Here is a 15,258-nt window from a genome sequence, read left to right as displayed (position 1 = left end):
GTCAAGGTGTGCAAATGCGTGTGGGCCACAATCAGCCAAGGTTTCGGGTGAACCCATTTGTGAAACCTAGCCCCACCCTATTATGTGATTTACTGAGGTCAAATGGCCAAGGATTATGAGTGGACGTTAAGTCGTCTGGGAAGGCTCTCAAAACTGGATTATAGATGGCAGACAGTTGGTGTCGTAAGCAGTGTTGGGGAGTAACGGAATACATGTTACGTATTTAAAATACAAAATATGAGTAACTGTATTCCGTTACAGTTACCGTTTAAAAGGGTGGTATTTAGAATACAGTTACTTTGTTGAAATAAATGGATTACACGGCGGTCTTTTCCTGTTTCATATGTTAGGCAATGACATCTCTATTTTTGGTAAGTCCATGCTGGTGGAAACCCAAACAAAACTCGCATTAAGAGGCTCTAATGCCTGTGCCTCAATCTCGCAGCCCATGTCACCCCTACTTGCAGCCCGCATAATGACGTGAAGAAATTTTTTTTTTTAATTATTCACAAAAATTATTTAATATGAAGGCAATCGGCAGAGTGTTACAGGCATAGCCCTAAAGAATGTAGCCTCATGGGCAGTGTAGTCCGTGCTGCAGGGAGAATGGACTGCCATACCCGCTGTGTGTGTGTGAGTGCAAGTAAGGGAGAAAAAGGAGAGTGGAAAGTAGTTGTCACCGCCTCTAATTTTTCATGTGTGTGAGCGAACACACAAACTCCCTGAGCGGTCCCTTGGACCACTGTGAGCAACATTAGACGTGTGCACTGTGGTCACGCCAGCATCGAATCCATCCAAGTTACATTGTTTATTAAAATAATCAAATTACATTTATGTTAGACTCATTTTAATTAAGTGCTTTAGCCCACTTACAATGAAAATGTAAAAAAATCTTGTTAATGACCTGTGTCGTATGTTAACACTATTGAAAGTAAAAAATAACTTGAACTCCAATTTTAAAAACACAACTTTCTTTTTTTTTTTTAAAAATAAAGCTCTGACTTTTATTATGAGTCTGTGGTCTGGGAGAGAGTCTGTAACTCTCTGTCTGCAAAATACAGTAAATAATGACCAATGTTGGGCAATTAATTATATAGTTACTTCTTCAAAAAAGTAACTGAGTTTTGCAAACAAAGTTTTTTGCAGCTGTTTATCTAAAATGCAGCCAAGGCATTTTTTTAAAAAATAAACATTTAAAACTATTTATCAGCTGTTCTGCATCAAATCTGATGTCACACAAATTATTTGTGCCACTCCAAAAATAATTTCTGTCCACTATGAGATAAAGGAGAACAACAGCCTGATACCTGCAGGCCTGACAGCAGGAGATGTATCACTGCTGTAACACCTGTAACATTCAGCAGTCGCCTCATTGTTCTGACATACACAACAAAACTGTTGACTAACTACACACTAACTACACAATATTTGCGCTAAACGTCACAAATCTCTCACATCTCAAAACACCGCCGTCACTCCTAAAACTTCCCCCTTTCCTAAACAACTTGCCATATCATTTTTTTGATTGGTGGACATGGTACTTTTTTTCCACCCATAAGAAAGGCTGGGTTTTTTGGTTTTGTTTTTGCTCACTAGTGATGGGATTTCTGGCTCTTTTTAGAGAACCGGCTCTTCAGGTTGTTTTGTTGCTTTAATTAATTTATTATTAACAACAATCTAAAATTATGCACAAAAGGAATTACTAATGTAAAAAAAGTGGTTTTATTTATATATGTTTATATATAAATATTTACGGTGGCCCGTAAAAGCACGTACAAACTCCAAAACACATTTCTAGCGTTAACTGAACTTCCAAAACAGAGCTACCTAGATCACTTAAATTACACAATTGAAAGCATAAGTGTATTGTTTGTGTATTTATACACAAGCACTCACATATATTCAAATAATTTTAAAAAAAATGTTCATTTACCTGTTACTACCACACACCAAATCTGGTCGTTGGTACTTCCTGGCCTGTGTAGCCTCTAGGTAACAAAAGCTCAGCACTGCGCCCTAGCATCCTGGAGCACTTCTGTTGTGTTTTGTACGTGCTGTGGAGTTTTTACATGTTTTGGAGTTTTTACGTGTTTTGTGCTTTGTTTCTTGCGGCCACCGTAAATATACTTTTATTTATTCACTCCTCGTAAAACGTAATAAATAAATCATATAATACAAAAACCAACTATTTACATTTCAACTTTTAACTATTTAAATGCCTTTGTTTACATAAAACCTCTTTCTGGAACAAATGGTAAGCATTTTAAATTGTTATGCAATATAATAAATATATTATCAAGAGCAGTTTGTCAAAATTTGTCAAGGCTAATTGGCAGGTGGACCCAAGCACAGGACTCTCAGAGATCACAGTTCAGTGCGTTTATTTACAATAAGAAAATATATTTACAATAATCAGAGTGGAAAAGGGGGAATGGTTCCAGGGGGTTCCAGGGAGGAAGGGAATCCACACATCCAGTATTTACAGATTACACTTTCTCAGTTCACTGTTAGGTAGGGAATTGATACGATTTTCACAATTCCGATTCCATTTTCGATTCTGTTTAACAATTCGATTCTTTATCGATTCTCCTATCGTATTCTTATTTTTTAAAAAGGAGAACACTAAGGTCGATTAGCTTAGAACTTTGTTTTATATCTTCTCTTTGAACAAGATAGGAATTTAGGAGTAACATGGCCTTACAAAAACCCAACAGTGAGATCTTAAGAGATCCACAACCTACGGCTCTTTGATAGGGTGTCACGGTGTAAAATATTAATAAAATAAATATTCTTCTGTAGCAATAACAAAGTATAACATAAATTATTCTGTAGCAATTACACAAAAGTGTCCAATTAAACACATTCACTTACCGAATCTTATCTACAGTGGCAAATGGGTTCAAGCCTTTTACCACAAACTTAGTCACTGCTCGGTGACATTCGTCTATCCTGGCCTGAAAGGAGACGCTACCGGTAGACTGCAGCGAGAACTGCCAGTATCTGAGCCAGACTCTGTCTGTCTCATCATGGTCACCTAAATGCACAGTAATGGCAGGTTTTGTAATAAGGCAGATCGCGTTAACATAATATGCACTGTTAGTTGATTATTTACCTGCCGCATTAACGGGAGAGCACATGCAAACGTTACCGCTGCTGCTGGGTTGAGATTCACTAGTCCGGAGCGGAATTAAAAACACAACATTCATTTAAGGTTATCTTCTGTTTCCTCCCTTTAATGAAATATCTACTTTGCAAGTATTGCAAGTTGCCCTGTTGTCATCCGTTCTCGTAAATTATAACCAAACTTTTGAGCGTTTGTGCGGCTTAGGCACCATGTTTCCTGTCAGGTAAATGACGCTACGCAACTTGGTGACGTCATTCGAGGCCACTGGAATCGATAGGGGAATTGTGTGCAAAAATGGCAAACAATTCAATTTAATTGAAACAGTAGGGACCCGGTCCCTAATCATGAGGAACAGGTGGTTGGTTAGCGCAGATGTGAAGAAGAACCCATGATGAGTCCCGCTCTCGAACACAGAGACAAACAAACAAGCCAAGAAGGACTGAAGGACCATGACAAACTTAGGTTACTCATATTGGTTTGCTTGTGATCGTTTGCAATAACATTAGTTCTTACTTCTTGGCTAATGCTAACTGAATGCTCAGTCAATGTAACTGGTCAGTTGCAGCAACAATGTTACAATGGTGTCGGAAACACCAACACAGGGATATCAGATCGTGCACCTTCCTTAAACTTTTTAAAGATACAAAACTGCCTATTGTTCCTGTTAGAGGATGGGATTTTTGAACAATTTTGTGATATTCAGAGTATTGTAATAACCTACTGTATATTGTGATTTATCAGCTTTTTTAATGGCAAATTTATTTTGCAGCAAAATGAGATTGTCAAGCATATCAACACTGCTACTAAAACCTGCCATATATGTTGCCAGGAGTCAGTCTGATATCAGTCTGATATCTGTCTGCAATTAAATGGGGTCAAGTTGGCAATTACATGCAATGTGTTTCAGATAATACAGCAATTAGCTGTGATAAATCACCAAATGTTGCTTAAATGTTGCTGTCTGCATAGACAGAAGTTCACATTTAATTATTACCAGCTAGCAGTCAGTTAGGTTAAGTTCTGCGACTAGTGCTCATTGACAAAACCTCATTCAGACTGTTGATTGTTGGCAATCTGTCTGGATTTATAAATTAGACTGTAGTTATTTACAAACATTCAACAATTCGATTGCAGTCATATTGCCATGCAAAATACTGCGATACTATGCTGTATCGATTTTTTCCCTTGCAGACTTTTTCATAATCATTATGTCAGCGTTGTCTCTTTGATATCTGATATCAAAGACATGCGACCTAATCCAAAATGGGTTAAAGTTTTAAATTCTTGAATTCAAATTCACTACATCACCAGCTGTTAGTACACTTAGAACAATAGTCTAAATTATTCATGTTTTATAAAGCTGCAAATCTTAACAACAGTAAGGTTTGTAAATGCAAGTTTCACAAGTAAAGTACTTCTAATTTTGTGTGGTCTGCTGAAATATGATGAAGTTGGCTTCATTGGTTCGTTGGTTCTTGTCCTCATATACTGTGTTGTAGTATTTATTAGTTATGAAATATTCCCGGTCAGTTAGTTCAAGAAAATGAAGACAATCCATTGAACTAAACACAAAAACAAAATGCCAGCAGAACCACAGAACTTGGTAGATCGGGGCAGTGCTCCAGTTCAGCCTCCACTCATGAAACTTTAAATGCCACTGAATGCCACGGTGATTCGGTCGGACAAAAATGGTATCTTTAAATAACATTAAAAAGAAATCTAATGCTGCAGCAAAGATGAACTGTAATTGTGATAGCATGTAGCTATCTATAATTCAGAGCTGGGGCTGTCATATTAACTTAAGAACCCTTTGCATTTAAATGACATATTTGCAGGGGAAGTTTTGCATGTAGGTGCTCTTGCAGATAGTAAATGAACAGTGATGGGAATCAGTCAGCTGCACCGTGGACCATGTGTGCATGCGTCTCCCTTTCCTCTCATTCAGCTGTTTTAAAACGACACCTCCCCCCTCCTTCCCAAACCCTGCTCCCGCTCCGAGTGCAGTCATTTCTAGTGCAGAGAAATGTCCCTGGTGACACAGAGGGATGACGCAGGCTCTCTCTTCTTTCTGTTTCACCTCTCCCCCCCACTAACATCATCTTTTTCCTCTTTTGACTCGCTCTCCCATGCTTTTTTTTTTTTTTTTTTTGCTCTGGCGCTCCCTCTTTCTCCATTTCCTCTCACTGTCTCCCTTTCCTCCTCCCTCTCCTCCTCCCTCTCTCTCGTTCTGGCTCTCTCTCCCTCTCTCTCTCTGCTCCGGCACTGCAGTGCTGATTGTGATTGCACAGACACTCACACACACACACACACTCATTCACGCACGCACACACACACACACAGAAGCGTAGCTGAGAGGCAAGGACTGCAGCAGCATGCACCAACCACGGCTGAGCTGTTCAGGGACTTGAGGAAGGAGAAGTGAGGAGAGAAAATAGTGGACTATCTCACACCAGCCTGCGTGTGCATCTTTGCAGCGGTAGGAACGATGCGTTTCAAGAGCGGACACCTTATGTTATCCGGCCTCCTCTGCACTGCCTCTGCATCCCATTCACCCTGCTCCTCCCACTCCAACTCTTCCTCCTCCTTGTGTCTACAGCATCATTAGACAGGACTACAGATTGACCGGGACTGGCGAGTGGTGGATGGTCAGGTTTTGCCCCGGCTGAAGGATTCTGCTATGCTACACACACATCACTGATGGTTGGATTGTAACTGACATTTGGAGCTAGACGATAACACGCAACCTGCAAGGAATCTTGGATGTGCGTGTCATTCTTTACCAGTGTTGTAATTGGCGCATTTCTTCTTTTTAGCCGGTTGTTTTTGCCATCTCTGAGACTGGCTAGCAGGCACTGCAGCATCAGGACCGCAACACCATGAATTGGTAGGGCATGAGGACCCAGGGGCAACCCGAAGGAAGGGCTTGAGTGTTTCCATTGCTACCATTGCTGCTGAGGTGCTTATCTTGATTTTTTTTCCCAGAAAAGTGTGCCTGGTGGGGGCTGGGGTGGGTGGTGACAGCACAGGTACCTAGGCCCCTGCAGAGCAGAGCGGGTGGCTCTTGCGTAGAGGAGGTAGGCAGGACGTCCTGTGGAAAAGGGGGGAAGAAGGGCTGGCTCGAGCATTGGGCTCCTGATAGTGGCTATTTTTGTCTCCTCTAGTTCAGTGATTGGGACAGCGGGTGGAAGAGAAGATGCTTATGGCCCGAGACACAGCGCGGGATGAAGCTCAAAAGCTACACAGGAAGTGGCTGAAGCACCAGGCCTTTATGGCAGAACTGGCCCGCAATAAAGAATGGCTGGCCAAGATAGAACAGGTGAGTGGAGGTGATCGAGGGCTGTTTGTGGAGAAGTGGGGGAGGGATGGGGAGGTCAAAGAGGCAGAGCACGTGAGCCAAAGAGAGCACGTGACAAAGAAACAGTGTTGATGGTGGGTGTGGTGGCAGTAAAATCGAATAGGTGAAAGTGGGTGACATGTCATCACTCAGCTTGGGGACATCCTGAATTACAGTGTCAAGGTTACATTGCTACAGTAGCTGTGCTGTTTTCAGATTCACAGGTGGTGTGATCCCTGTGGTTCTTTTGCCTCTTGATGCAGACATTTGACCAGCCTGCTCAGTTATGGAGGTTACAGTGAATCATACAGAGGACATTTAAACATGTGCAGCAGTTATGGACACACATGCAGAAAGTGCAGACACTGTAACTTCCTTGCATGTACTAATTTTATGTGACACGAGTGATATAGGGTCAGTTCACATCATTTTTTTTTGTTCTGCTTTCCCATAATGCTTTGCTTTCCTGAAATCCTGACAGAGCAACATCCCATCCATACACAATGTTTTTCAGCTTAGATGGGCTCTAGGCCTGCATTGAAATCTGCTGGTTTAAATCACCGGTACGTTATATGTGACATTTTAAATGTTAGTAGTAAATACAAAAAAAGTTTGAATAAATTGTAGTTTTGCACATATTTTGGATACATTTTTTGTCTTGAGTGCAGTATAACACCGTTTGATACGTAAATTATTTTATTGACTCTGACTCCATATGCACTGTGCATGTGTAGTGATGTCATTTAATGCATTCAGATTGATGACGATCCACAAACACTGTGAACTGGTTGAATCAGGCAGTAGTTTGTCCCTCAAGCATCATATGAACATTAGCAAAATGTCATCCAGAAACTACTGCAGTCTTCTAAGGGCTCCATTTTAAGTACTTTAATCACTATTTTTTCCATTTTCTGAAAAAAAAGGAAGGTTAATGAGCGGATTTCTCATTTCTTATCATACAAAAAACATCATTACTTTGTCTCTTATTGTGTAACGGGTGTTCTGGCAGCAATGTTTTTGACTATTTGATGTCCACAGCAGATGAGTTGCTTCTATCAGATTATGTGAATATGTTCATCTGCAGTAGAAAGAAAGAAATAAGAGAAATTTACATTTCAATATGTTTAAGTCATTCATTTTTATTGAATGCATAAAGAAATTAATTGCTTTTAAATTATTAGAGCTTTTTTGTAGGATATATTGAATTATTAGATATTCATAGGGTGACAGTGTAACCAATTGTAAGCACAACCCTTGCAGACAAATCTTACAATGGTATAATGAGGAAATCCTCATTAGCCATCTTGGTTGTCCATGTGTGAAATGCATTTTAAGGTTCATTGTGCTATAGTCTAGACCCTCAGACTGAGACAGACACCTTAGCGTAGTTCAATAACGATGCAAACTAACAAAAACATAGTAGGACTTACATTTCTAGTAATCAGGCTTTTTGGAGATGTTGTTGATGCTGTGGACCAGGGATAGTTGGAGAATCCAAGCAGCCACACTCACTTGTGTTCTCATTAGGGTTATGTACTGTGGTGTAGAAGTGCAGGACACTATTTTTTCTGATATTACCAGTTGAGCAGTGAACTACTGTAAAAATGTATTTCTGCAAAAAGACTCAATTAATGTCACAACACAACTCAAACGACCTAATGTTGTCAAATAGATACAACTGAGGAGTCGTTGTGGTATCTCTTTATTAGAAAGAAATTTGGTTAACAGATTACAAGACAGACAGAAACCCTGTGTTGGACCTTTTGTTCTGTCAAATCTGTTTTGACCTTCACATTTACCTTTTTGGTTTGTATATTGTTCCGCCAAAACTGTACATTCAATCTTGACTTAGTGAATGGTTCCAGCTTCTGAAATGCAAACAACTTTCTGCCACACCTCTCAATCTTTGAATTCAGGTGTTTTCAGTCCCATTTCCACAGCTGGAAGCACTTTGGCGACAGTGGGAAGGAAAAACTCTCTTTTAACAGGAAGAAACCTTCGGCTAAACCAGGCTCGGGGAGGGGCGGGGCCATCTGCCGCGAGCGGTTTGCGGTGAGAGAAGGAAATTAGGAATCACATTTAATCAGCCTGGGCTTCTATTGTCTTATGTAGTCTGGAAGATGAGTGGATGATGGGGTGGGTGCAGTTTTCTCTGTTGTGGGGTTGGGTGGACTGCCCCGGGCTCTGTGGGGCCGGGCGGCGCCGCTGCACTGGGCCCCGGTTCGGATGGGCCTGGGCCCCCCTTCCCTGGCGGGTCGCGGAGTATGGGGGTGCCTACTGGGGTCAGCGGGGGAGCTGGCCCCAGGGAGGGGTCACTTGCCCCTCCCTTCCTTCCCTCCCCATCTCCAGCTGCCTCCCTCTTCCCGCTCCACCACAACCACCCACACATGCAGGGCCTTGGAGTAGGGGTGTGTCAACAGGGTGCAGAGGAGGTAACCCCCCCCTCTGTCCCCTTCTGGCTGCCTCTGCCTCAATTTTATCCCGCAACTTAGACATTCACATTACTCACACTCTCATTACACATACATATAGGATCTTGGGGGTGGGCACGCTACACGGAATCCCAATTACCATCAGGGTGTACACCTCACCCCCGGCGTCGTTGCCCACCTCTCAATTTTAAATACACGTAGACATTGAGGGCTAGCAGGAGGGACTATGCGCTTACCTGCTGCTCTCTGGCAGGTAGCTCCATGCCCTCCTGGGTTTTAAATGCACCTTAGAACACACATACATCAACACTACAATGAGCGGGTGGAGGGAGGTTAGGAGTCTTCTCTCACCCTCGTTCTCTGCTTTCTGCTGGAGCAGAGGGGCTAGGAGGAGGAGTTGGCTGTCCGACTGGGATCCGGAATGTGGGGCCTCCCTGCTGCTGCGGAGTCGGGGCGGTCTGCTTCTCCCCACCGCAGGGAAAAGGGTAACACAACCTGGGTCTGGGTGCAGTTCCCCCCTCCAGGGGCAAGGGTACCTAGACCCGGTTCGTAGAGTACGCTTGGGGAGTGTGATTGTGTGTACAGCGTCTCTTTATGTCTGTCTCCACGTTGGTTGAGTGTGGAGTAAGTGCATATGAGAGCATGAGGGTGGGAATGGATGTTTGTATCTGTGTGTGCCTGTATGTCTGTGTCTATATGTCAGGTTGGGTATCAGATGCCACCTCTCTGAGGACAGCTCAGGCCCTCCAAGGTTTGGAGGCCTATCTCCCCCCACCACTTCCCCTGCCGGGGGCGGACTCCCTCAGACATCGGTGCGTTGGTGGTTCTTTGTGTCCGGGGGTGGGCGTCCGGGTACACACCGGCTCACTCCTTGGCGGCTGCTTATCGGGGCCTGGAGCCTGGGGCTCGCTTGGGCCACTTCGGAGGTGGGGTGCCCCCGGCCTCTCGGCCTGGGGCTCGGTCACTCAGGCACAGCTGGCTGCCGGCGGAGCTCACGGGCACGTCACTGCAGCCCCCCCTGGCTTCTGCTCCGTGGCTGCTGGGTGACCCCTAATCTGGGACTCTCCTCAGCTCTTTCTGGGACGGTGGCACGGCTGCCCCTCTGTTGGTCTTCCTTGGTCTCTTGTGTTCTGGGGGCCTCTGGATGTCTGGAGTTTTGATCTCCTCCATACCTGCTTCATGCCCTGGAGGACGGGGCAGTGGCCCCCCACACCCTCTAGCAGATCATTACATGAGGGAACCTTTTAAGAAAACAAGCGCGTCCATGCTCACAGGTGTACACACGGGTGATCACACACACAAACTACACCCTTTTTGGCTCCTACCTCAATGCACACTGTGCTGTCGATCTTACGTGCTGCACAATAATGTTTAATATTTAGTATTTACTGTCATATTCCCATATATCATTGTGATGTGGTTTATTGTATTACTCTCGTTTTCTTCTGCTTGTTTTCTTTTTTCTTTCTCAACAGGTGATCCAGGTGATCGATATATGTATTTTTTTTTTTTTTTTTCTGCTTATTCTGTTGGTTTTTGTTTTTTGCCTTTCTCCCCCGTCCCTCTTCTCAACTGTTTTTCTTTCCCTCTTTCTTTCTCCCTTTTCTTTCCCCCAGTCAAGTCTGTCCCGTATTCAGCAAGTGAAAATAAAATAAAGAATAAAAGGTGAATCAAATGGACCATTACGGCAAAGCTGGGATGGTCAATTTGGTAAAGAAAATCCGTTGGGCATCTTTCTTCGCCTTTAGACAATAATTCTGATGGCAAAAGAGTCAAACGGGACAGGCAAAAAAAAAAAAAAAAAAAAAAAAGGAATCACATTTAATAACTCAGCCACAGAGCAGCAGACCATGAAGTTGCCAACTCTTTGCTGACTCAGAGCCCCAAATCGGTGCTGGCGTTAACATCAACACAAAAACTGTGTGCCGAGAGTTTCTATGGCAGCGCAGCACCTGTAGGTGTAATCCATAGGTACACGCACAACAATTATTTGTATTTGTGCAGAAAACTTTGTAAACCTGTTAAAATTTAATGTCTCCTTTAATAACAACATTTGTCATATTTGGTGATATCTAGTCCACATAGTTTTGATAACTAAGGTGAGTCTTTTAATCAATCTTTATGTATTCAAATGTGTTATTTATTAGTGTAATGTCATTTGGCAGCTACACTGATAAATGATACAATAATAACACAATATATGTGTTCTGGTACTGCAGTAACTAGAATACAAATATTGTTTTAAAAACAGCACTGAGGCAGTTAAAGGATTAGCCTGGACATGTCTCAGGACCTGCCACTGCAATGTTTTTGTTCATTTTTAATCATGAGCTGCTTTACACAAGCTGGAGGTAGAACATAAAGCGAGACAGTTAAAACAGGAAAATCTTGAACCATTTTTGATCAGCTTGCATTGCAGTTAAATTATATATTTCGTCCACCACTGGGATAGAAAACTGTTACATTAGAATGAAGGAATACACTTGATGTTCTGCCAACAGACTTTATATAAGGATGGATATAATTATTAAGGCACAAGCACTGGTATACAATGTCCCTTTCTGAAGTCTTAATTTTAGCATTTTGGCTGTTGCCATCTTGTTTCTGTTGGAGCCAACAAGGGGCCATATTTGGACGAGAGGCATACACGAACATTTGGTCTTCTTACTTGTATCTTTAATAAGATACGTGGAGCTCATTTTTGCTGTTAAGTTGAGTGTTTTTAACATAAGAAACGAAGGGGGTTGACTCGTTTTTGGAGTCGGCTTCAAGTGGTCATTTGAAGAACTGCAGTTTATTAGCCTTGTAGATTGTTGCTTGGTTCTGCCTGTAATGTGAATCCACTTTTACCTCTAAAATGAAAACAGAATGAAATAGGATACTGCTTTTCTTCCAAATCAGTGCATTTGTTTTTAACCTTTCAATTCAATTCAATTCAATTCAATTTTATTTATATAGCGCCAAATCACAACAAAAGTTGCCTCAAGGCGCTTCATAGATACAGAGAAAAACCCAACAATCATATGACCCCCTATGAGCAAGCACTTTGGCGACAGTGGGAAGGAAAAACTCCCTTTTAACAGGAAGAAACCTCCGGCAGAACCAGGCTCAGGGAGGGGCGGGGCCATCTGCTGCGACCGGTTGGGGTGAGAGAAGGAAGACAGGATAGAAGACATGCTGTGGAAGAGAGACAGAGATTAATAACAGATATAATTCAATGCAGAGAGGTCTGTTAATACATAGTGAGCGAGAAAGGTGACTGGAAAGGAAAAACTCAATGCCAAACATGCCAAACAGCAGAAAAACTGAAAGGACTGACACAGAGCGCAGAAGATGGCTACTCCATGAAAACTGTCTAACATGTGCTAACTGCCTTGATTTCCTGTGTTCCCGACAGTGACAGTTTAATCTACCTCTTAATCTACCCCAATGCTATCTCTGTCATTACCTGAGAGACACAGAAAAAAGATGTTGCTGTGCTGGGATCGGAGAACTCTGCGTCCTTTTGGAAGGGTTCCTGTATCAGGCCTTACCTCTGTTCTCTCACATTACTTAATCAGCAGAGCCACAAAGATCCATGTCGGCTCATATATGTGGAGGAACTGTGGATGTTTCTCTCGTACAGTGGGTGGAATGCTAGCTGACCTTGTGCTTTGCCTTGCTGTGGGCTCAGGGGTCAGTGGATTGTAAACAAACGCTGTGGAAGTAACAAGCTGGAGAACATAGATCACTGAACGGACACAAATTACCCAACAAATTGGTTATCTGTGTTTTGCTCAAGGTTGGTACCCAGTATATTTTTGCAGTGAGTTGAGATGAACATAGATTTGTTTATATGTCATATTCACAGACAGTGGACATTGATAATATACAAGTATTTCCAGCAGCTCCCCTTTTTTAACAATTGAGATCTAACAGGGGAAAAAACTAAAATAGCGTGGTACCTCGCCGTGCCTGCTTCAGACATCTTAACATAAGTGATGGATCAATTTCATGTGCCTGCTTTACGTTCAAGCTCCTTGGATTGTTTAATCCAACATGGCGTGCTCAGACACAACGCTGTTTTTATTAGTACGGCAAGTCAGAAGAACCAATAGTGTCCTTATCCTGTCTGTGGCTGCTATTTTCAGGTATTGTGCACCTGTTGGGAACTGGATTCAGTGACAGATTGCAGATTTTTAATGATACATGATGAAAGACTGTTTCCCACTGTGTGCACAGTAAGGTTTCTGACCATAACAGGGGTATAAGCTACTATTCATCATTCATTGGTACACTGAAAAAAATCCATGTTGGATTTACTTGATTCGATAGTGGACATTGGTTGCACACAACTGTTTTGCTTTGGCAGAAACTTAAACAACTGAGTTAAATCAACACAACTTATTCATATTCAGTAAACCTGTGCATTTTGTGTTGATAAAACGCAATTGAAACCTGTTTAGATGAAGTAAGTTGGGCTCTTGGAATATTTTAAACCTTCGCAATTTTGACATTTTATCTCAACACTATTCAATAACTTTTAGCCCAGTACTACTTGGTCACTCAAATACTACATGTTGTCTTCATATTACATAATGTTCAACAAAGTTTAGAGTCTGGTTAATATGAATCGATCTATTGAACAACTACCATCCTTCTATCTTTATCTGGGTTGCAGGAGGGGCTGGGGCATGGCACAGAAGTGATAGGGTAAGAGGCAGGGTACACCCTGGACAGCTTACCAGTCTATCACATAGAGACAAACAACCATTTGCACTTATGTTCACAGGTAATTTAGAATCCAATTAACCTAACCCTAATTCTAACGACTGCATGACTTTTAACTGTGGGAGGAAACCAGAATACCCAGAGAGAAACCAGTGCAAACTAGCCAGATTGTGGATTTGAACCCAGGCCCTTCTTTCTGTGAAGCAACAGCGTAATCACCATGCACCTGCTGCTTTAAAAAAAGCAGGAAAGCTATGATTTCAAGGCTTGATGCAGAATTTTCTGTGCATTTTTGTCCTTGACAGGTTAAACCACAATAAATAGCAATAGCATACACGTGGTGTGTGTGTAGTTGTCTGCCTCTTATAACTCCTGTGATTTTCCTGCAGTTTGAAATCTCTTGCAATCTTGGGAATTTCTTACTAGATTATATCATGTTATCTCAACAAGAACAAATTAAGTTGTTGAATTTCATACAGATCCTACAGGATTTAATTACATTCAAGACAGAAACATGAAATTTTTGTGTTTAATTTACAAGGTAGACTTTTTTAATGTGACAGCCACCCAAGAGGCGCCTTCCTCAAACCACAATCCAAAGCGCGTGAGACTGAAATCCTGTGCGGCGTCGTGAGATTTAACATTGCTATATTATTGACTTACTTCACTCGAACATGATATGGACAATTTAATCTACCCTCTCTGCATATCATGTAGTTTCTACACTATATAGTTACACTTAACTTTAAAGCATGAGGCAATTGTATTAAATACACACAAGATGCTTACATCAATCCAAGAGATGGCCAATCCCTTTTTTTCAGTGTAGGATCAGTTTAATGCTCATTTTGAGTCAAAGTTGTTGATAATAAGAACATTTAAGTACTTTGCTTGACATTGTCATAGCAACACTCAACAACAAAAATCATAATTTAAAGCGTGGGTTCAACAGGAGTTTTGTGGAGATCATGGGAAATACTGTTTTTTGTTTGGACCATCCATTAATTAATTCCGGGGTTATATAAATAAATTTGGAATAATTTCATGAAGAGTTGGCTTTTTAACCTTAGCATAGATATTGTTACCTTATTTTGTTACTTACTTAACATATAAAGTAGTGGTGCTGATATATCATTGTGGCAGTGGCATGTGACAACTTGCCCCAGCTCCCAAACAGACATACAAAAACATCTTCCACGACAATTTAAGTTGGATCAGATTCAAGCATACCATTTGTGCTGCCTGCCTTTCTGCAGTCCTTCCTCGCTGAAGAATTGTAAAGTGTTATTACTTATCTAGACAAATAAATATCTAGTGTTTTATTAAAAATTGTACCCTATTGGCTGACAGCGACAATGGGTGGAAGAACTGCCTTCGATGCTTGTTGCCTCTTGGGAGCACGAGGCAGGTCTGGGCCTGCGCTGGAGAGTCGGCGCAGAGTTGGCTGCTGTGTTGCCTGGGATTACTCCTTATCCCCTACCCAACCCTGTTGCTGGTCACGTGCTCTATGTTGTGTGTGTAAGGTCGGGGGCGGGTTCATTCCACTGCAGGGCAACCTGCCACTGCATGTGGCGAATAAAACTTGAACTTGAATTTTTCAAACAATCTATTTAGGAAAAGAAGCAATAAAAGATCACGACAACACCTCAGCAGTGTCG

At 42.0% G+C, this 15,258-nt stretch overlaps 1 protein-coding gene across 2 annotated transcripts in view; it reads left to right on the top strand.

The window, feature by feature from the left end:
• Nucleotides 1–5,741: 5,741 nt before the first annotated feature.
• Nucleotides 5,742–15,258, top strand: part of sptbn4a (spectrin, beta, non-erythrocytic 4a) — a 36,420-nt gene continuing 26,903 nt past the window's right edge. The window contains exons 1-2 of one of the 2 annotated variants that reach the window (XM_085174231.1): nucleotides 5,742–6,080; nucleotides 6,286–6,440. In XM_085174231.1, the coding sequence (XP_085030357.1) occupies nucleotides 6,318–6,440 (123 nt within the window). In that variant the 5' untranslated portion in view covers nucleotides 5,742–6,080; nucleotides 6,286–6,317. Of the gene's footprint in view, nucleotides 6,199–6,285; nucleotides 6,441–15,258 lie in introns of both variants that reach the window. The other variant, XM_085174230.1, reaches the window with a different exon arrangement.

The sequence above is a fragment of the Neolamprologus multifasciatus genome, chromosome 10, assembly GCF_963576455.1.
Source record: "Neolamprologus multifasciatus chromosome 10, fNeoMul1.2, whole genome shotgun sequence".
Classification (NCBI taxonomy): Eukaryota; Metazoa; Chordata; class Actinopteri; order Cichliformes; family Cichlidae; genus Neolamprologus; species Neolamprologus multifasciatus.
This window is presented reverse-complemented; position numbering and strand designations above follow the sequence as displayed.